Source organism: Boleophthalmus pectinirostris, unplaced genomic scaffold (genome assembly GCF_026225935.1).
Source record: "Boleophthalmus pectinirostris isolate CB_2022bp ecotype Guang Dong unplaced genomic scaffold, ASM2622593v1 HiC_scaffold_9, whole genome shotgun sequence".
NCBI classification, from domain to species: domain Eukaryota; kingdom Metazoa; phylum Chordata; class Actinopteri; order Gobiiformes; family Gobiidae; genus Boleophthalmus; species Boleophthalmus pectinirostris.
This window is the reverse complement of record NW_026571541.1, coordinates 19,348,414-19,371,287: the sequence shown is the minus strand read 5'-3', so window position 1 is coordinate 19,371,287 and position 22,874 is coordinate 19,348,414. Positions and strand designations below refer to the sequence as shown.

Here is a 22,874-nt window from a genome sequence, read left to right as displayed (position 1 = left end):
AAGAGACACCAAAATCTTGTCAAGGTATTTTAAAAGCAAAAAAGTGTCCTATCTACATTTATATTAGCCTCTTTAGAATATCGCAATAAATATCGTACCGTGAGATGCATATCGTGATAATATGGATATCATTACATAATTATTTTACAACATACCATTCTCATATTTTGACCATTTTCTGTGGGAGTTGTTTGAAAATATCACTCTCCCCTCTCGTGCCTCTCTATGTCGATACTGCTCTTACTGTTCAACCCATGCACACTCCAACTTCATTACAGCCACTTTTGAATGACTATCTCTTTCCTCGTTACCTTTCACTCCAAAAACATTATTTTGTGCTGACACCACACCAGCTAGTCCTTGGCTGCCCTGCCTATCTGTGAAACCAAATACACATCCTTTACATTGGCTATAAGGTGTCAGCACAGCAGCCTGGAGAAGGAGCTGCAAAAACAATGATAGCCTCGCACACAGGATGAGAGCTGCTATCGAGGCGAGAGGAGAGGAAATAGTGAGCGTGATAAGTGTCTGAAACTGCCCTCTGGCCCTGTCTATCTGCCCCACTCTCTCTCTCTCTTGCCCCGCTACAATACCAATAGTCTAATGGGCAGCAAAGATAAGATTCTGCTCGGTCACCCCTCGACCCGCTCTTCCTGGTTCTCAGCAGCAGGTATTTGCACTGGCAGAGAGAGAGGGTCACTCCCTGCTGTAGTATTTCCTTTTGCTCAAATGGGGATTTCTATTATACTACTCTGCACTTGTGACCAGGGAAGGGCCCAAATGTCATTCATTGTAATGCCATTCATATTTCATTTTCATTTCATTCAGCGTCCTTATGTTGTTTTTCTTATTGAACTATATTGAGAATGCATGTTGAAAGAATTTATTTTAGTACTACAGTTTTATAGGCAGTGACATAAAGTAGCAGTAATAGTCTTAATGAAAAGTAGAAGTAAAAGTACGTTATAAGGTTATTTTTTCAGACCAATGGTTTGTTTTCATACCTGACAGTTTTGACTGCTCACTTGCGGTCTTCCTCAGAGTGGTCACATGATGTTGTTGTGACGTGTCAGGTCAGCTGATTTATACAGCTTTTGGTGCTGTCTTCCTAATAACATAAATTATCTGAAGACCAAATGAACCTCATTGGACTAGAAGTAAAAGTAGTACAAGGAGTGGTAAAACAAGTGGAAGATATACTCTTAATTTGAATTAATTTTAATTATTTTGTTGTGGAACTGACACTTTTTTTCTTTAGACAAAAAAAAATTGTCAAAAAGGGTTACATATACACCTCTTCATTAAAAAGTACATATACATAATTTTGATCTTAATTAATAGTGCTTTAATTTTGTGGCTTATTGGCTATATACAGGCTTAGGTATAGAGACCTGGTATGGGTCGCCCTATCAGTTCATTTCATGGCTTTATTAAAATGTTTAAAACCATTTCTTTTCCACCAAAGTCTAATATTCACTGACGTTAGATTGTACAAATGTTTTTTCCCCAAGTTAAATTATGAACCTGACAAAGATACAGAATTGGCTTTTCCATTAAGAAGTCTTGCTTGAGGAGAGCAGATCAGCGTTGCCAGATGTTCAATTTCATTTTGCCCCTTGAGAACAGTACGGTCAAATACCATACAGGCTGTTTGGGGTAGAGTAAGCATGAGCGTACAGCAGGAGACAACCCTTAATCTGCTCCAGACCAACTGGTGTAAAATGCAATGTTATGAATAAAAGAGAGCATATAAAACATGGAATGCAGCCGTGATGGGCCGGTGTAGTGTCCATCGGCTTCTGATCTCAGCCTGCATAGCTGGCTGCAGTTTAAAATACTAGTGTGGTAAAATATAGGACTGTTTTTTTAAAGCCTGAGAAAGATTTGCACTTTGTATTACTTTTTCACTTTGAATTGAATTTGTATGCACATTTTTCTATATAAATAAACTTGGCTTGCCATGTACTTGGAGCTAAGACCTCTGTCAAAGCACTGGTGTAGAGACAGTACAGTGTCCACACAAAGGCTGTGCAAACTATTCAAATATCAAAATATATCGCTGTACAAAATTTTGTGATACAGTATCGTTAGTATGAGCTGTTGTATTGAAATATCTCCAAGAGTATTTTTCAGGGATGTAAGGATATCCAAATCTCTTGGTACGATATTATCACGATATGCATCTCACTGTACGATATTTATTGTATATATTTATTTTGAAGAGGCTAATATAAATGTAGATAGGACGTTTTTTTGCTTTTAAAATACCTTGACAAGGTTTTCATGTGAATTATTTCTGCCATAATAACAGTTTTTTTTTACTTGAATTCTTATCTCTTCATGTTTTCTGCACTGAAATGAATCATGGGATATGTAGTTTCTGATGGTCATAAGCTGTTGCTACTGTAAAACCATGCATTTAAACAAAGGAACTTGTAATTCGATATATTGTGACAGTCCACGATATTATTGTGAGACTTTTGGCGATATGATATCAAGATATTTCAGTTATTGTTACATCTCTAGTATTTTTGGTATCTTTTTTGTGACGGCAATACATTTTTGTTGCTTATTTAGTGGAAGAAAACTGTTTATGCAATACACTTGTTTTGATGATTAAAATAGATTTTGAGGATAGTATTTCATATTAACTTTGCACAAGTAAATGTTTAACAAAGGAATATTGTTGCTAAAATGTATCTGGTTTCTAAAAACAGCAAGATATAAAATAATATATAAGAGTATCATATGGAATATATCGACTATCTCATGTATTGTGATATTATCGTGTGATGAGCCATGTGTCCTGTATCGTATCGTGAGGGACCCTGTGATTCCCTAGCCTGATTCATCAGCAGGTTTCACTTTGTAGAAACCGTATGACCTCACAATTTGTTCGCTCGACGGTAGGCGGGTACTTTTTATCATTTAACCAATTGCTGCTATTTGGTAGTCACGTATGTAATGCGCCGGGGCTAACTGGTATATTAAGCTTTTCCCAAATCCCATAGGAAAAAGGGTAATAACGTCTTCCCCCTTGATGAAATTCGCCAAACATTCTCTTTATTCTGGCTTTAAATCCTCGATCTCAGGAAGCGTTACTGAATGTGTGGCTCTTCGCTGATTGGCTGGTGCCCAAACTTGCACTTCCGGGGTTTTTGCGAACCGTCTATTGTATTTTCATTCATGACCTAGTTGCTGGAAAGAAATGCAATTGAGCGGAGGCACGAGGTGGCGCCAGCCTGGCTAGTGATTCCCAGCTCTAGTCCAGATCATACAATAGGGTTAGCTCTCCAACTGACACCCAGTGTTTCTCCAAAGCTTACTCGATGCTTTATCACACGCTTATTATTTCAATATACTTAAGATGCCCAAATGTGTGCACTAATGGCCTCACATTTAACTGTAAACTGGAGTGGCACTTTGTCATATTTGTGTTGTAAAAGTATCAGCAGGGTAAAAAGGTTTGAGACCATGCCATACAAAATAACACAGTGCAGGGTGTAAACATTCACATCCCATCAATCATTTCGGATTTTTTACTATACTGGACTAGAGCAAACGATTGTATTATTGGCCTAACAGAAATCATATTTAGTGTTGAGTTTATTATAGAAAGATGGATTGGTGATTTGCTCGACATCGCTGTAGGATTATATTACAGCTATATTTCTTAGCTGAACAGTGGATGTTTGTTGTTATAGTTGCTTACTCCAAATTGAGCTTGGTATATTGTGGCATTGTTTTTACTCGAGGGGGCAAAAGGTTCACCATGTTTTTGCAGGACTCACGCCAGCCAAGTCCAAGATAAACTTCAGCCTTAAGCTTAATAGCCTTTCTTCCTAAAAGTAACAGTTTGAGTTGATTGTCTTAGCAAAACCGAAGTAACAGGCTGACGCACGCATTTATATATAGGTCTGTCATCATTGTCATCATTGAAAATCATTACTTTTGCCAACCGACTGTTACCACGGTTGCCGCCTTTTCATGACTGCTCCACTCAGACAGCTGTTTTTTGAGCACCTGCATTATGGGTATTAAAAAGTTTACCCTGTCTGCATTTCTGTGCTTGGCCCTGGCTGTGGGTGACGAAGACTTGCTCCTCATCTGTCTTACTTTCCTTTCCTTCTTCAGTTTCACTCTCCATCACTCTTTCACTCACCATTTCTCTTCCACTCTCTCTCTCGCTTTCTTTGCCCATCTCACTCTCTATCTCTCTCTCCTCCACACCTCCTCTCTCTCGTGCTCTCTCTCTCTCTCTTCTCCACACGCTGTCTCTCTTTCCCTGTCTTTCCCCCTCTCTCTCTCTCTGTCACTGTCTCTCTCCATCTCCCTCCCTGCCTCTTTCCTCTCTCTCCCTACCTCTCTCTCTTTCTTCAGCCTTCCCTCCCTTGCTCTGTCTCTTCCACACTATCTCTCACTCCATCTCTCTCTATTTCTCACTTTCCCTCTCTCTCCCTTTCTCTCTCCATCTCTCTCGCCCTTTTCCCTTCTCTCGCTGCCACACACTCTCTCTCTCCATCTTTCTTTCTCTCCCTATTTCTCCCTTTCCCTCTCTTTCCCTCTCTCTTTTTCTTAAACTCTCTATTTCCCTCCCCCCTCTCCCGTACTATCTTTCTCTCCATCTCTCTCCCTCTCTCTCTCTCTCTCTTGCTTAATTTCTCTCTCCAGCTCTCCTTTTCCACCTCTCTCCCTCTCTATCCATCTCTCTCTCTCTCTCCCTTTCCCCCTCTCTCTCTGCCACATAGTCTCTCCATTTTTCTTTCTCTCCCTCTTTCTCCCTTTCCCTCTCTCTTCCTTTCCCTCTCGCTCTCTTTGCCACACACTCTCTCTCTTCATCTTTCTTTCTCTCACTCTTTCTCCATTTCCCTCTCTCTGCTTCTCTCTCTCCATCTCTCTCTCTCTCCCTTTCCCCCTCTCTCTCTTCCACACACTCTCTTCTTATTTCTTTCTCTCCCTCTATCTCCCTTTCCCTCTCGCTCTCTCTGCCACACACTCTTTCTCTTCATCTTTCTGTCTCTCCCTCTTTCTCCCTTTCCCTCTCTCACCCTCTCTCACTCCTTATCCCTCGCTCTCTTTCTCTCCCTCTCTCATTCCGTCTAGCATTCAGGCCTTGTTTTGACTAACTGGTCTCGCAGCCCAACTCTCCCAGGAGCGAGCACCACACCCCAGACCAGAGTGGAAACTGGCTCAAGTCTCAGTCAGAGAGTTAGTCGGAGAGGCCTGGAAAAATGAAGGAGAGAGGAGGTGGGCGGGATTGGGAAGAGACTGCGCTGTGTGTGCATTTTCTGGGGTCGGGACTCTGTCTGGGCTTCGTACCCCCTACCACGGGCTGCTGGAGCACTGGGGATGTTGTCTGGTGCAGTTGTTTGACTTCACAGGGCTACACAGTTGGTTTGATTAGGCTTAGGACGGCCAAAAAAAGAATGAATGAATGCATTATCTTACTAACAAGCTCAAATTAAACCAAAAAAGTTGAAGTCCTGGTCTTGTCTTGTTAAGGACTTTGTACAGCATAATAGAGTTCAGCACTGACCGCCCACGTCTCCTAGTTTCAGAACTAAATTTTTCAGCGGTAACTAATGACCACAAGACTTATAATTTATAGTTATAAACCGCTACATTATTAAGGCATTTCACCGAATCTTGAGTTTTAAATGTGGTCTTTTGGCTTAAAATAACAGTATCATGGACATTAGTTAACACATACATAGCTGCTTGGCCTCCTCTATGCCTTTAAACTCTTAATATTTGAAATTTTTTAAGTCCATGGGAAAATTAAGGGGTATTTTACTTCCAGAAACAGAGCTGGCTGTCGCTGCTGAGCTCTATTACATGAAATGCTGACCAAAATTGAGGGACATTGTAGTCAGATAATTCACTATCGTCAAAATGTCACAGAATTCTCTAAAACTCTACTAAGATTAAAACATACTGACATTTTAGAAAATCATTATTGTCATTCACTTGTCAATTCAGTTCATCCAGTCAAATTCAGACATAAGACATTGCTAGTCTGGTCTCTATCATTGCTGTACATTTAAAGAGAAATGGAGAAAGTAGCATAACTGGTAAAGCTGAGACATCTGGAAAAGGAAAACGCTTAAAAAGTATAATAAGTACAGTTTGTATGTAGAAATATGTAAAAGAGCAGCAGCAGACGGTATAGCCAATAGTAGATAGAAATTACATGTGCTCCTTTTCCTTCATCATCCCTCCTGATCTTTACACTATATAGTACCTCATTGAAAACCTCAGGCCAAATTCCCTCTCTGCTTTTTAACTCTGCAGTGGGGTTTGAAGGCGGTGGGTCTGTTGTGTTTTGGGGGGTGGAGGGTAGAGGGGGAGGGGGGTTGGTCCAGGGGAAAAAAGGTTCAGTAAAACAAAGAGGGGTTGTCTGCAGCGGAGCAGGCAGGAAACACAGGTCTCCCAGGACACCCCACACCCCAGGACACCCCACACGCACACATACACACACGAACACGCACACACATTCACACGCACACATACACATACACATACACATACACATACATATACACATACACACTCAGCCACGCACACCTACTTCAGATTGGACCTGACAGCAGCACTGAGCCACGGCAGCCCCTCTTATACACACCTCAACTCCTTTGTGTGGTTTTACTTTTTATTATACAATTTTCAGGTCTGATGATTAGCTCAGATGTGTTTGTTATGATGGGTGAGGTGAAAATTACATTTGTGAAAATGATATGCATAGCCTTTTCTTTGAGTAGTTGCAGTAACAGATGTGGTAGTTTTCTAAGTACTTTTTTAACATACATTTTTCCATTAACAGTAACATTTTGTGACACTTTGTGCAATTAATTTGATGAAGATTATATATTTCATAATTATTTTGTATATTTGGCCTTTAAAAAGTAAATATTTTGTGTCATGTTAATAATAAAATTGTTATTTAAAACCTTACTTGTCCACAAGAGGGCAGTATGTCACCATGATCAAACGCCCCGGTCTTGAATCGATAGCGAATTTTACTGTCCGCACTGGCTGATGTGCTTTCAAGTAATAAAATACAAGACCACAGTGTTGAACTCATTAGGGAGAATTACTATTTTTTACTAAGGGGGAAAAAATTTAATGATTTAGTTTTAAAGGGCCCATATTATAGTGTTTTCTGGTCTATGTTATAATGTTGTTTCCTCATCAAAAACATACCTGCTGTGGTTTGTTTCATTCACACACTACATCTGTCAAACAGAAAACACTATCTTCTACTGTGTGATGTTATGTGGTAATACAGGAAGTGCTCCACTGTGTTTTTAAACTCCATGCACCACTAGAATCATTTGGAATTGCCAATCTTTACTGAAGAAAAGGTAAAAGGAGCTGTTAACTTGAAAACTACACCTTCAGAAGGTGGAATGGAGGATTCTGAGCTTTGGAGATGTAGACAGACTAATAATAAAGGATTACTCATACATGTGTGAATAAAACAACACAGACCTCCAGGTGTGTTTTAGGAGGCAGCAACATTCTAACATGGTAAAAGCTCACAGGAGTCAGTTTTGCATAATACGGGCTCATTCCTTTACTAATCACCTATTTAGATTAAAGGATTAAGCAGAGGTTTTCTAGAATAGATTGTTTATTACACACACAAAAAAACGGTTGTTTATCATGGCTTGACCGATTGCCCTCGATTCATGAATCCGATACTGCACAATATTCTGTTCTCAAACTCTTGTTTAGTACAATAGGCTTTTCTCTTGATGAAGATCCCCTTTTGACCTGCTTTTTGTCCTGTCCCACTGGGGGCTTTTAACTTGTGAGAAAGTAGCATGTTGCATGATGTTACTTGATAACATTACTGTGACATCAGGTCATCAGTCTCACATTCGCCTGTATTTTTCCTGCATTCAAAACATGTGAACTCTTTTTGCCCCACAATAACACAAAGCATCAGGGGTTTTGGCCAGGTGCATTGTGGGTACGGACCTGCATTTCAGAGACATTGCCAGGGGAATAGACAGGCCCTGCTTTATCTGCATGTCTTGTCAGTGTGATTGATTGTAACTGGGAGCTGTCATGCAGGTTTTGTACATGGGCGAAACAGCAGGTAGACTTCATGTTAGTGGATTGGGCTGGCAGCTTCACAGAGGCTGCTTCTGTGAGGGAATAGTGGAAAAGGATTTTGCTGTATTTGATCTGCATCTGGCTCATTATTTGTGGTCATATTGTTGCCTCAGATGCTCAAACAAATGCAGTTTGTCAAAAACTGTGCCATCTTTGTAACAACACTATTATGGAGCCAAATTACACCAGACAGACCATCTGTAACATAATTTATATCTGAAAATTGGGGATCAAATAAGATGTCTAAAGCTGTAACACATCATTTTGCTTCAAAAATTTTACTGGCATCTTTTCTAAATGGAGATGGTATTGAATTGCTTGGAATGTATAGCATTAAACATATTCATCTTGCATTCATTTCCGTACTGATGTTCTATTGTTCATGCATTCTTAATGTGAGCAGGCCGGCTTGCCATTTCACAGATCTGACCTGTAACTTGGCCTGATGTGTTATATGAAGTTAGATAAATTTATACTGCAGAACATTCCAGGCAAAGTAACAAAAACTTCATGGAAACAAAAAGATTCACCTATATACACCCCCATGCTCCCCTCCAGGAATATAGCTATTGCAGTGCTTGAACAACAACAAATCATACATTTTTGGGGGAAATGTACAGTAATTCTAAATTTAAATGTACAAATGTTATCTTTTTTTTTTTTTTTTTACAGATTCTTCGTATGATGCAGTTCGGAGGACAGGGTGGTCGAACAACATGCACAGTGGCAAAGGTGAGATTTTATTATAATTAATACTATTAATTACAGGTATTCTTTCTTAGTCAGTTCATTTAAAGGCCTTATATTACATAAACATGACTCTTGAGAGATTTAAGCCATGTTAGAATTCTGTTACCTCCTCAAAAACATACCTGCAGTTATTTTTGTTTTATTCACAGATGTTTGGGTAAACCTATATTATTATTAGCCTGTCTACATCTCCAAAGCTCAAAACCCCTTGTTTCTCTTTGGGATGTCATGAAGCAGTAGTTACAGAGTTAAAAGCAACATTTTACCTTTATTTCAATAGAGATTGGAAATTCCAGAGCTAAAATCACCCAAATGATTCTAGTGACAGTGTATGGAGTTTAAAAACACAGTAGAGCACTTCCTGTGTTATCGTTACACATCCTAAATATGCATGGATGCGTGTTAAATATGTGTGAATGAAACAAAACACAACTCCAGGTATGTTTTTGATGAGGAAACAACCAGTGGTGCAGTGAGGATTTTTTAAGTGGGGGTGCGGGATTAGTGATTGAACCAGGACTGAACCAGGACTGAACCAGGTCTAAACCAGATCTAAACCAGGTCTAAACCAGGTCTAAACCAGGACTAAACCAGGACTACACCAGGTCTAAACCAGGTCTAAACCAGGACTAAACCAGGACTACACCAGGTCTAAACCAGGTCTAAACCAGGACTAAACCAGGACTACACCAGGTCTAAACCAGGTCTAAACTAGGTCTAAACCAGGACTACACCAGGTCTAAACCAGGACTACACCAGGTCTAAACCAGGTCTAAACCAGATCTAAATCAGGACTAATCTTGGACTTGAGAGAAAGAGAGAGAGCCCAGAGCCTGTGGAGCAGCATGTCCCGTAAAGCGCAATTGGGTGACGACTGTGCTTAGCTCTTTGAGGTGTGGGGCTCTGTGCCGGTTCTTTCACCTGCAGTCACCCGACGGTCTACACAGGCTCACCTCTGGGTCCGTCCCGACATTCAGTTCTGGTTTAGATCTGTTTTAGTCCTGATTTAGTCCTGGTTTAGTCCTGGTTCAGTTCTGGTTCAGTCCTGGTCCCCTCATGTCGCAGGTCACTATAGGACAGTACAGCAAATATCATGAGCCTATGCAAGTTGTTTTCTAGCCAGGCTGGTGCTACTAAGTGCCTCCGCTCAATTTAATTTCTCTCCAGTGACTAGGTCAGGAATCGGAATACACTAGAAAAAAACCTTGAAGTGCAAGTTCGAGCACCAGCCAATCAGTGAAGAACCATACATTCTGTTTTGGCAATGATTCCCGAGAGTTAATATACCAGTTAGCCTCGTTAGCGGCGTATTACAACCAAATAGCGACCAAATAGCAGCATTTGGTTAAATAAAAAAAGTGCCTGCCTACCTTTGAGCGAATGAATTATAACGCTGCGAGGTCAGACGGTTTCTACAAAGTGAAACCTGCTGATGAATCAGGCTAGTTTTTTTCACCATTGCCAATAGCTCCGGTTTGACATTTAAGTTGTAGGCTATTTTATATTTGTTTTGTTTTTTTTATATCTCATGTCGGGAGAAATGGGTGGACAGCATATCCCCGTGTACTACGCCCACTGCACCCCTAGAAACAACATTATAACATAGATCAGAAAATAGGCCCTTTAACTGCGATCTCCTTTGTGTTTCCCAACTTTATTAACGATAAGATAAAGTCTGTGATCCACCAGTTATGAAACAGTTTCCAACATTTTATCTAATAACTTTAATTCAGCCCTAGCCTCCTACATCTAATTTCAATATTTTATCCACCACAGACCAAAGAACTAGTACTCCATGCCTGAGTTTGACGAGCCTTTTTGCTGCCATGCCTTTAGGATACGTCTGACTATTTCTATCCACCTGCTGCTAACCCGTCTTTAATCTGTGTCTGTAGCAGGCTCTCCAGTGGTGCCCCAGAATGTGAGCAAGTCCACAGAGCAGCCCCGCGCTCAGCCAGGTACTCACAGCACCTCGCTCTCTACGCAGAAATACACTATCATTCATTTGAACACAGCTCATGGAACTTGGCCTAATTACTCTGCAGATATATGCAAATGAGAGCCTTGTAATTTTTGCTCACTGGGTTAATTAAGAGCTAAAAGTGCTTCCCAAAGGCCCTGTATAATTAAAAGTTTTATGGTAAGTTCAATAAGAGATTTTTGCTTTTTTACGTGACATGTTAATATAATGAATAATGCTTTATTAATATTAACTTAATCTCCAATGTCCCTTCACTTGAGCATTTGGGTGAGCCAGTATTGATGGTACTGCAAATATGTAATTTAAGGGCTGGTTTATTTTAATCATTTCATGTTTTCTAATTGGAATACGGCTTTCTATTCAGATTTTGTTGGCATACTTTAGATTTTTCAGTTACTTATTTAGACTTTGAATAAAATATAAATGATACTTTGCCTTTTTGGGGAGGTGGAAATCTCAATAAATAAGGGTAGAGGCTCTGACAATTTTCTGAATGTCTCTTCTCACTCTTCATGCTGTACTGTCTGTTGAATTAATGCCGATGCTCTAAAAAGGGGATCTTAAATCAATCTGGTATTCTAACACTCACATAAATATTTTCTGTTGTGGGTTACCAGTAACATTTTCTTTCTTTCCACAGATCCGTATCAGATTCTGGGCCCCACCAGTAGTCGTCTTGCTAATCCAGGTAAACACATGCAGTGTTCAGATTAGCAGAACCATGACGTCACTGTTCCATGATCCAATGACTCAATTATTTGTTTATTTCCTAGGCTCAGGTCAGATCCAGTTGTGGCAGTTTTTGCTGGAGCTCCTTTCAGACAGTGCCAACGCGGGCTGCATCACCTGGGAGGGCACCAACGGCGAGTTCAAAATGACCGACCCGGACGAGGTGGCGCGACGCTGGGGGGAACGGAAGAGTAAACCCAATATGAACTACGATAAGCTGAGCCGTGCACTGCGCTACTACTACGACAAAAACATCATGACTAAAGTGCATGGCAAACGCTACGCCTACAAGTTTGACTTTCATGGCATCGCGCAGGCACTACAACCCCACCCCACTGAATCCTCCATGTACAAGTATCCGTCTGACCTGGCCTACGTGCCCTCCTACCATGCACACCAGCAAAAGGTTAACTTTGTCTCCCCACACCCTCCTTCTATGCCAGTCACTTCGTCTAACTTTTTCGGACCCACTGCCCCATACTGGAGCTCACCCACTGCAGGCATCTACCCCAACCCCAATGTCCCCCGGCACCCCAACACCCACGTGCCCTCCCATCTGGGCAGTTATTATTAAGACACCACCACTTCTTCTTTATGCTGACCTGCACTCCAGATGATGACAATCCTATGAAGTTAACAGGAGAGTTACGTCCTCCTACCCCAAAGTGAAGGATTTTGAAGTTGTGTTTTACTTGTAAAGAACTTACAACTGGATGCGGCAGTCCAAAATGGAATACTACTTACTTATAAAAAAGACTTATTTGCCATGTCGCTGTGCCTTTTTCTTAAACCTACTGCACCTACAAGCTAAATCTCAAGCTGAAGCATGTGATGAGGTCTTGCTGTCAGACATAGGCCTGTGTGTTATGGGTCTTAATACATTCTCCATTACTACGTATGTACATTATGCTAAGTACTGCATTAGCTCCTTTCCACTGTGGGCATCATGGATTCTGTTTTCGTCAAAGCTTTTTGACTCTTCTTTTCTATTGAGGTCTGTCCACCTGTTTTTGTTTTGTGTGAATTTTTTTTTTTCATGGAGACATTTGTGTTGTCAATGTCAATGTTTCTCAGCACTGAATTTAGAAATTGGCAACTGGAATATGCCATTCATTTGATTTAATTTATCCTCCAAACTGGAAAGCTCGAGAGTCAGATGCTATAAGAAAGCGCTGTATGTGTAGTGGGCTGGGTGAGTCTGTTGTGGGCACTTGACTCTGGTGCACTTAAAGCAAAGGCAAGATGTAATTGAAGCAATTTGCAAGAATAATTGAGCCCAGGTCTGTTGTTTCCAGGGGCCACACACAGGCTCGGGCTGTGTTGCCTTTCAGCCATGCTGTCTCCAGATGTTTGTTTGCTCAGCCATGTCAGTATTAATGTGAATGTCTTCTGGTTTGTCAAACATGTGGCAGAAGTTTGCCCCACAGTCAGATCAAAACATGTGCCATGTTTTCATTTGGAGATAGGTTTATGAACACACAGTATTATAATCCTAATGAAGCTAAGAGCACTGTGTTGTTTTGAGATGCAGATGGTGAAGTGCCTTACAGTGTTCTCCCAGTGCCATATACAGACAAAAGGGCCTTGGTGCATGCACCACATTCACTGTTAGCAGTAATCGTATTACACTAACAGATTGTGCCTTAGTGTTTGATCTGACAGTGTGTGATTTAAAAGTGCACTCTGATGCTCTTGCTGTCCATGCCTCTGAGTGTCAGCCATCACAGTCAAACCAAAGAGAAGTGTCATTTTTCTATCGGGCTGGCTCCCAGTTTGTGTTTGAATGTTAGTTTCTCACTGATGTGGAGCCCAGTGAATGCAGGTGAATCTGATGAAGGCTTTATCAGGATGTATCAGTATTACAAACATATCCATGTTCAGGTGTTCACAGCTGTATTTCTAAAGCGTATATCCAAGAATAGACACTTGAAAAAAATGACTTTGGGCAAAGTTTATCAGAGCAAATCCATGACGTATGAAGTGAAACCTTTTCAGATTCGCAAACGCTGTGCGTTTGTCAGAAGTATTTTTATTATTATATGAGCATCAGTCAACTAGGCATTAAAGCAACTTACTGTATAAATTATGCAGAGTTATTTTCATATGTGACACAGTATTAAGTCATGAGAATTATTACGAGTTGACCTCGGTCAAAAATGACAACTTTTTGAGTCCATTTTTGCTAAGTAACATTTTAGGCGTTTTATATGTGTACATTTGGGCGACTCATTTTGAAGTTCTTTTTTTCTTCTTCTAATTTTATTTTTCTGGAATTCAAGTTATTACACCTTAAGTGCATTTAGGAGCACAAGTTATTTACTAGCATACTCCATACATGCTCCGAAGCTGAAGCTTTATGCATGATCATAAAGACACACCAGCCCAGAGCTCTGGACCAGGCAGACTATCAGGTATTATGCAACACAATCAATAAATATTCACCACATCTTTGGATTTTACTATAAGTTTAAATACTCTGTAAAATAAATATGTATTTTGTAGCATAAAGGGAAGATGTGCGGTATGTGCCTCATCTTCCTTTTTCACCTGCAGTATTAATTAAAAGGGACTTGTGCTACTTCATATATGCAATGTAATTTGGATATTAAAGTATATTATGTAAATCTATATGTGTATAATTTACAAATAACCATGGGTAATTATTATTGTCATTCCTGAAATGTATGAAGTAATACCTTTTGAAAAAGGGATTTTTGTATAGAAAAAATGTGACAAAATAAATGTTTTTACCTCTAATAGTGTTGTTTTCATACAATGTCTTCCAGAGATGTGACAGCAGACATGTAGAGCAGTGCTTGCAGAGGTCATATGACAGGTCATGGGGTAGATTGGGCAGCCCAGTTGTGCTTCTGCACTTGTTAAAGCAGAGTTCTGGTTTCATGTTTTTGGTAAACACAAGGCTGTGTGCTGCGGCTCTCATCTCCCTCCCTGAGTGAGAGCTGTTTGGTGTGACATCTTCACATGTTTACAGAGAAGAGCCAGGATAAGGGCTAGCACCTGTCACTATGATGCTCTGACCTTTTGATAAGTCTTATGTAGTTTTAATGACGTGCACAATGACACACGACCAAGTTTTGATACAAATAGTTTATTAGAGTATATTTTCCCTGAGAACATATACAAAAACATACACACAATCATTTCAACCAGTATTCACTGTTGAAAGTGTTTAGAGTTTAAACACAGTGAGACAGTCAGAGGCAGATCCCTGAGTTGACCGTCTGCCAGTGCCTCTGAGACTGAGGAGTTCAGTACTGTCCTGGTTCATGCCCTAGCCTCTCTCTCTCTCTCTGAGCACTACATGCTACCATACATTATTAAGAAGGCACTTTATTTCCCCTTAAGTATTTGCTAAAACATGCTCCATTACAGCTTCATCAAGAATTATTTAAAATCAATTTGTTTATCTGTGTTTCCACATTCACGCTCAAGTGCATCATGTTCATCTATGGTATATTTCCTATTCTGTTCCAGCTCTCTTCACTTATTCAAAATTTCCTTAACCTTCGGCTTCCATGGTCCCTTTAAAACTGGTTCTTGGTCAGCCAACAGTAACAGGTGTGGTTTTACAAATGCAGCAGTACACAAAGACTGAGTAGCCCACAGTCTTTTAACTGTGCTCAACACAAAAGAACATCCATCTGAGCATTTACATGCTTTGTAATATGTGTTCTGACCTCTGCTCCTGTGGCCTAACGCTTTCACATTACTCTTTTCAAAGAAAAGAGTTAAAAGAGTTCTGTTTTTTGTTTGGCTTTTCTCACATTGTGGTGACACTCTGGGGGTCAGCAATGTCTATCATCTCAAAGCTCGGGTTGTCCTGTCCAGTTTTGGAGAAGTGATGATGTCCCTTGAGGTTGTGGAAGCAGTAGGCGCAGTGTGCCGTGGCCACAGGCACCACTTTGGAGAAGTTGGAGAAATCCACTCTGTACTTGCCATCTTTGCTCCTGGAGATGATGGGAAGGAAGTTGTATCCCCACATGATTTCCTGAGGGATGAAGGAGGTGCGCACTTGACAGGACGAGCTGGTGGACTCTGCGGTCCCGTCCAGGAAGACCACCAGCTCAAACTCTTGTTTGTGGAGCGTGTCCACGGCCATGTCAAAGAAAGGGCTGCTCTTGTCTATGGTGTGGTACAGAGTGAGAGGACACACAAAGAATAGGTTGTCTTTGCCTGCATCCATCACGAAATCAATGTTGACCTGGTCCATGATGATCGTCTCTCCGTCCGGAGTGTTTCTGGTGCGCAGCAGTTTGCCATAGATCTGGCTCCCGATCATTAGGGACTTTCGAAGGTTGGCCACCCGGATAGACAGGCACAGAGCACCATTCTTAGGGCAGATCACAGCCATGTCACTGAAGCTGATGGTCTTGGCTCTCTTTTTGGGTAATGAGATCTTGGCCAGAATGACTCCACACATGAAACTACTAATGAAGGCTCCAGCCAGGGACTGAATGATGATAACAGCCACAGCCCCGGGGCACAAGGGGGTGAGGGCTCTGCCGCCATAGCCGATAGTGGTCTGTGTTTCCAGGGAGTACAGAAAGGCCGTGGTCAGTCCGACTACATTGTGTACACAAGGGATGTGGTCTTCAGGGGGATTCTGCCAGGTCAAGTCTCCATTATTACGAGCAATCCAGTACCAGATTAGACCAAAGATGAACCAGCTCATGGTGAACGAAGCAACGAAGAAAAACAGAACAAAACGCCACCTGATCTCGACTACGGTTGTCCAAAAATCCGCCAGGAAGGACAAATGTTTGCTGTATTTGATGTTCCCATATTCGATGTTGCAGCGTCCGTCTTTAGTTACTAATCTGGTTCTGCGACTTCTGCGCTCAGACAGGTAGTCCTGGAGACGCTGGTGCAGTGAGCCACACATCTTAACTCCAACACCTAACAAAACATTTCAGGTTTAGATGCTTTAGGCTCTTTTTCACCTATAGCAAGAGGCATAGTACTGTATGTAACAGTACAAATATAAAGATGTAATCTGACTCAGATATGCATTTAGAATTTAACATAAAGGGATAATTCTACTAATATTTCTCTTGTTTGTATACTTTCAACATTGTCTGCATCGTTCAGTTTAAAAGTTTTAATAGCTTTGAAGGTTAGAACATATGTCAGCAAGTGTTCATTGGGTAACAAGATACACACAGTAGTAATTAAAGGTGCCGAGTTTAGAGGGATGATGCGTCAGTTATTAGTATTTAAGGATGTAAATCTTACACCTTCTTAGAGATTTAAATGAATGTTTTATGAATGCAGCACATACCTGAAACATAATTAACCATGATTTATTTTGCATTTAGATATGGATTCAATCACTAGAAAAGATTGATCTAGGTCCATGATCTGACAACATTTCTTAGAGATAAAAGAAGTGGACTCACCTGTTTGTATCCTGCGATGTAGAGACAGAGACAGATCCAGTGAGCACCTGTGTCACAAATGAGATGATGTGAGGTGTGTCCTCTGGTGTCGTCCCAGAGACACTGCTCTGCTTATATGTGCTTCTGCTGCTGCTGCCATGTGCCACACTCAACCAGGTGATGTTTACACCCACAGACACATGGAGTACCCCCGCCTTCCTCCTCCCCAGCAACCTCCTCCTCCTCTGTTTACCCCACACATGCCTGGCACCAGAGGTCGACCTGACCCTATCCCGCATCGCAATGGGCATTCCTTCAGATTCACTGTTTGGACTTCACACCTGCTCATATTTTCATGTACCATTTATAAAGGTTGTCATAGACAGTCAATTTGTCTGAAATAATCGTATTTATTAGTGTTTCTGGGTGTGTGCATCTGTATAACAAACAGTGTAAGTTGTGAGTGTATACACAGACAATCATGTGCATGATGCTATACACACAAGTAAATGATGCATCTAGAAATATTCAGGGACAGTTCATTTTAAAATAAGAATTTAAAATAAAATAAAATAAAAATGTAATATTGATTATTATTTATTTACAAAATGTTAATATTGTGTGCTCAGTTATTATATGCATTGTAATATATTATGCAAATGATATTTAGACATTATATGTCATAATACAACTGACTATTTTACTTGTTTACTTTGTGTGTAAATTTCAAATTGTGTAGTCTGTCTAATGTTTACGCTGTGTGATGAGTTTATTTGTATGATGTAATAAAAAATATAATACTCAGTTCAGTGTCACCTCCTGTTCAAAGGGCTATTCCCCAGTGACCATTACCAACAGTGCAAACTCGGACTGAAACAGCTCAGATAAAAAAGATGTTCTAGATCCAAACAGATAGGCCACAACACAAATACAATCAATTCATGAGAATGCGGAAAGAAGAAACCGTCCAGCGCAGAGTCATTTTTCAAACCTTTTGTCACATAGCAGAAAAAGCACAGGGGATCATCTTACACTTTATTCCTTAAAGACTACACCATTTTACTACTACGGCTCACACAAAACATTCTGTTCTGAAGTGCAGGGCACAACGGTCCTAAAGCAGACAATTGTTCTATTATTACACCAACTATTTACAACTAAAAACTGTGCCATGTTGTATATTGTATTGTTTATGAATATTGGACAGTTGGAAAATATTTAGCAAATCAGGATATTAGTGCTAAATTGTGAAGTTCTATTCAAATTACCTTATAGCAAGTGAACCCCATCAGGTCACTAGGTCTTAGGTCATAGGAACAGTAAAGAAAGTGGACATCATGGAAAATGCATTTTAGGTGCACAAAACAATGCTGGTGCAATACTGGTGCAAGGCCGGTAAGAATGAAGTCAGCAAGGAAACATCAACAAACAAACTATAAATAAAAAGCACTTTCAATGATTTAATGTGGGAGTAACTCAAATAATTAAATTAGATTTTAAATAAGTAAAATGTTGCCCTTGTTGGGTTATTTGTATGCTTTAGAAGTGTGCTATTGAAATACATGTGGAAATATGAGTGTTTCCTCTTCTTTTTAAAACAATTCAATTCAATATACTCAATAATAATAGTGTAGAACTGAAGTATGGATTAGTGTCAAAAGAAAGAGTCTTTAATAAGTACACATTTAATGATTAGTGCAGACAAAAGCCCTCTCCCATTCATATTCAGAGGCAGTTTCAGTCACTCAGACAGTTTCTGTCACTCAGCTTCAGAGGACAAGGCTGTTACTGAAGGGGGGAGTTACGACACAAACATACAACTACACCAACATCAGACCACTATGATGAGGCAGGGCAAACTGAAAAGCATTATTATTATAACTTTCATAAATTACACATGTATCAGCAGGCCCATCAGGCAAGAAGCCACAAATGGATCTCCCTCTACTGTAAATTAATAGGAAGAGGGTTCAGTTCTGAGACCTTAGAATAATGGGGCCCGGGAAAACAAACCCTTTAGTCCCCCTCTGTTGGCTCCCTTGTGTATCAATATTCATTAAGAGGGTTACTACATAAAAATATGTATATAATAATGTATTATATTGTGGAATATAATTGAAGAGATAATTAAGTCGCCACCGTGAAGCATTTTATTTTAACATTTTAAATAAATAAATTGCTAAGACTTTATAATAGCCTAAAAAAAAGCATGACCTAATTGAACCTGAATTATACTTAATAAACTACTACAAACTATTATACTAAACTATTTGTTCATTTTGTATTAAGTACTGTTCATACTTTACTGCATCTGATTAAGGTATAGTTACTGTAAAGTGCAACCAGTAGTGGATAAGAAGTTTAAAAAGAAGTAAAGAGAGTTTTTGTTATGAGGGTTGCTGGTACAGGCTTAGACTCTGTATATTCACACAAACGTAGTGTAATATAATAAGAGAATAGTATTTTCATTATGAGGATTGCTAGTGCGGGTCTGTACATTCACATGAAGTATAATCTAATAAGTAAATAATGTTTTTGTTATGAGGATTGCAAGTGCAGGTTTAGACTCTGTACATTCACACACATGTATAGTGCAGAGTCAGTGCAGCTGCTGTGTTGTGCTGGCTCATCCTGTCGGGCATCATTCATATTCCACATCCATCACTAGGGTGTGAAAATGGCAGCGTCCGAAATGCCAGCCTCTGCAAACATGCTTGTACAGCAGTAACCTTGTGTGAGAGGCAATAGGAAAGACAAGACAAAGAAAGAAGAAGAGAGATCCCTAGATAATGCCCCTGACATAAAGCATGTACTCCAACTCTGATGGAAAATTACAAGAGACAGTAGGTTTAGACCCCTGGATGGGAATAACCTGAAATGGTAAATCCAGTTTTGATGCTTTTGTGTGGCCTATGTGCATATCAATACATATGTATGGCAATGGGATCTGTGGCTCTAGCAAAAGGTCATGGGGAAATTCCACTATCAAGACGAAATCTGAACTCACCACAAGCCATGGTTACCAAACTGATATAAAGTACATAATTATAGAGCTCAGTCATGGAGAAAAATGTGTAGCTCCTGACCTGACATTTGTACTTGACAAAATGTTAAGCATTCAGTAGATGCTGTGAGTGTTTTCAACTATACATTACCTGAGATGACCCAGTGTCTTCTTTACAGGCACATCAAATAACAACAACAGCTGCAATGAGTTAGACTGTGTTACAGTTGGAAGGCATTTCAGCTTTTATCAAAAAGGAATCATTTCTCCAACTTGAAAGATTTTTTACAAATTAAGTCATTTCATTTTACCAGTCAGATGATGTGTCACTTTAGGGCAGTTTCTCACAAAACTTAAATTTAAACTGAGGCATTATAGGATATAACCTTGAGAGTACTTTCACACGTACTGTTCTGTATATTAACATTTTCAATTTTCCTTTAGACACCTTTTGGAAAGCAATAATGTTTATAGAGCCTGGAGCACCTATCTAGCATTGGTACCAGTTTTCACAGTCAATAAAACAAAGACAATCCATATTTGTAAAAACATAAAACATGAAAATGCAATACCACTTTCAACCAGCAAGCTACTGGGAAACATATTTTTGAAACGGCAACAATAGCAGTACAGTGAGTTTAGGAGCTATGGCTTTGAAATGAAGTAAAATGTGGAGTTAATTCAACCACATCTTCCAGCTAGAGTTTTTTCCATGCTCATCCAGGGTGAGTATTGTCAATATTTAATCACAGCGTATATTTAATGGCTGCCTTAACATACATATTGGGATTTCCTTTGACATTTGAGTGCAAAGGAAGAAAAAATGTGTGACTGTCGACCTAAATTATGCATTCCCATATAACAAGGCCAGGGAGGAGTGTACTGTAGATTTTCACACTCTTAATTCATAATTTAAAATATAATAAATGGTCTCCTCTGTGTGCTCAAAAACTAAAATTTCAGGACAAAATTAAATCAACCGTGACTCTCCAATCTTATGTGAATGCCTATGAGAAAATGTTCCCTACCATTTATTTCACAATCTTGCTCAAATATATACATGCATTTTAATCATTCATAAATCTTTTTTCATTGCACATGTCTTCACTACTAGTTGTTTTTCATACTTTACACCTTGTTAAACATTTGGTTGGTTGAATATTTTACATTGCAGTGCACTTTTACAGTGGGAAACAGGGGTATTCTGTGGTACAATGTGCAGATCTGCTTTACTTCCTTTAGTGTGTTCTCCTTTGATTTCTTCTCCCAGTGTTGCTTGTTGTGACATGGGCCATTACAGTGCCATTTATCGGACTGCCATAAGTGGTGACAAGGAGATCAATCTGCTCTAATGAAGGCAGGGAGGAGCCCAGATCAAGAGATTTGGGTGAAAATGAGGAAATGAGCTAAGAGGGGGCTGGGCATCAGACTGAGGCAGGGTAATGTTGGCACCACAAACACTTGACTGTAAAATGGGAATAATTTTGATTCCATTTTGATTTTTTCAGATTGCTTTGTTTTTCTCATTGTAAATTTGACCTATGAGTCAAGCTAAATATTTACTGGCAACATTTTTATTTTATTCTTTTAAGAAAATGAGGGAAATGTTATGTGAAATACACAGATTAAAGTTTCTATATTAAGTTAACAGCTACCTTTTAGCTTTTGTTCAGTAGAGATTGGAAATTCCAGGGCTGAAATGATCCAAATTATTCTAGTGAAGGTGTATGGAGTTTAAAAACAAAATGGAGCACTTCTCGCATTACCACATGTCATCACAAGGTGGAACAGAGCTACAGGATCTGTGTGTTAAACATGTGAATGAAACAAAATACAACTCACACCCAACAGGTATGTTTTAGACGAGGAATTAACATTTTAACATAGATCAGAAAATAGCACAATATGGGCCCATTAACTTGAAGTACCTCCAACAGGTGCAGGTCGGTCACTACAGATGGAAAATTACAAAAGGCTGTAGGTTTAGAGTCATGAATGGTGGTTCCTGAAATGGTAGTTCCAGTATTGATGCCTTTGTGTGGTCTATGTGCATATATATACATATGTATGAGAACGGGATCTGAGACTGTCGCAAGGGGTCATGGGGAAATTCCACTATCAAGTCAAAACCTGGTCTCACTCACTCAGGTTGTGGTTACCACTTATTTAAAATACTTATTATGGAGCCTAATTACTGACATGCAGAATAAATATATTGCCAAGGCACATGACCAAATTTCTTGGTGTACAAGATGAAACGTTAAAGCACCCAGGTTACAGTATTTTCTGATCTATGTTATAATGTCTTTTCCTTATCACAAACATAAGTGGAGTTGTGTTTTGGTTCATTCTCACATGTTTAACACACAAACCCTGCATGTTTATAGCCAGGTTGGTGCTATCTAATGCCTCTGCCTCTGCTCAATTTCATTTCTCTCCAGCAACTAGGTCAGGAATCGGAATACACTAGATTGTTTGCAAGAACCCCTGAAGTTGTAGATCATGCAAAGGCCAATCACAAACAGTTGTGAAGCCATGACGTCAGACTCAAGTGTCTGTGTGGGTCCCTTTTGTGGTGCAGCACAACAGTAAACAAAGCGGACGAAATGGATGTAGACGAAGCCATACATTGGCGACGATTCCTGAGATCGAGGATTTAAAGCCTTAACAAAGAGAATGTTTGGTGAATTTTATCAAGGAAAGACGTTATTGCCGTTCTTTCTATGGGATTTGGCACAGTACTTACATCACCACCAAATAGCAGAGACTGATTAAATAAAAAAGAATCTGCCTACCATCAAGTGAACGAACTCTAATGAGAGGTCAGATGGTTTCCATGAAGTGAAACCAGCTGAAGAATCAGGCTAGCATATTTAGACTGCTTTCTCTCAAACAA

The 22,874-nt window shown here is 39.8% G+C and overlaps 2 protein-coding genes across 7 annotated transcripts in view; one reads left to right on the top strand and one right to left on the bottom strand.

Moving 5' to 3' along the window:
• fli1 (Fli-1 proto-oncogene, ETS transcription factor) overlaps positions 1-14,335 on the top strand; it is a 39,937-nt gene extending 25,602 nt beyond the window's left edge. For 4 of the 6 annotated variants that reach the window (XM_020926776.2, XM_055147766.1, XM_055147763.1 and 1 more), the window contains 4 exons: positions 8,791-8,850; positions 10,764-10,826; positions 11,490-11,537; positions 11,623-14,335. In XM_020926776.2, the coding sequence (XP_020782435.1) occupies positions 8,791-8,850; positions 10,764-10,826; positions 11,490-11,537; positions 11,623-12,152 (701 nt within the window). In that variant the 3' untranslated portion in view covers positions 12,153-14,335. The remainder of the gene's footprint in view (positions 1-8,790; positions 8,851-10,763; positions 10,827-11,489; positions 11,538-11,622) is intronic. The other 2 variants (XM_055147762.1, XM_055147764.1) reach the window with 1 other exon arrangement.
• A 700-nt stretch (positions 14,336-15,035) lies between these two features.
• kcnj1a.1 (potassium inwardly rectifying channel subfamily J member 1a, tandem duplicate 1) lies at positions 15,036-17,074 on the bottom strand. The gene is made up of 2 exons (XM_020926871.2): positions 16,996-17,074; positions 15,036-16,495 (listed from the first exon to the last, which is right to left on the bottom strand). Exon 2 carries the CDS (start codon positions 16,479-16,481, stop codon positions 15,360-15,362), a length of 1,122 nt encoding a protein of 373 aa, XP_020782530.1. The 5' UTR covers positions 16,482-16,495; positions 16,996-17,074; the 3' UTR covers positions 15,036-15,359.
• Between the last annotated feature and the right edge of the window lie 5,800 nt (positions 17,075-22,874).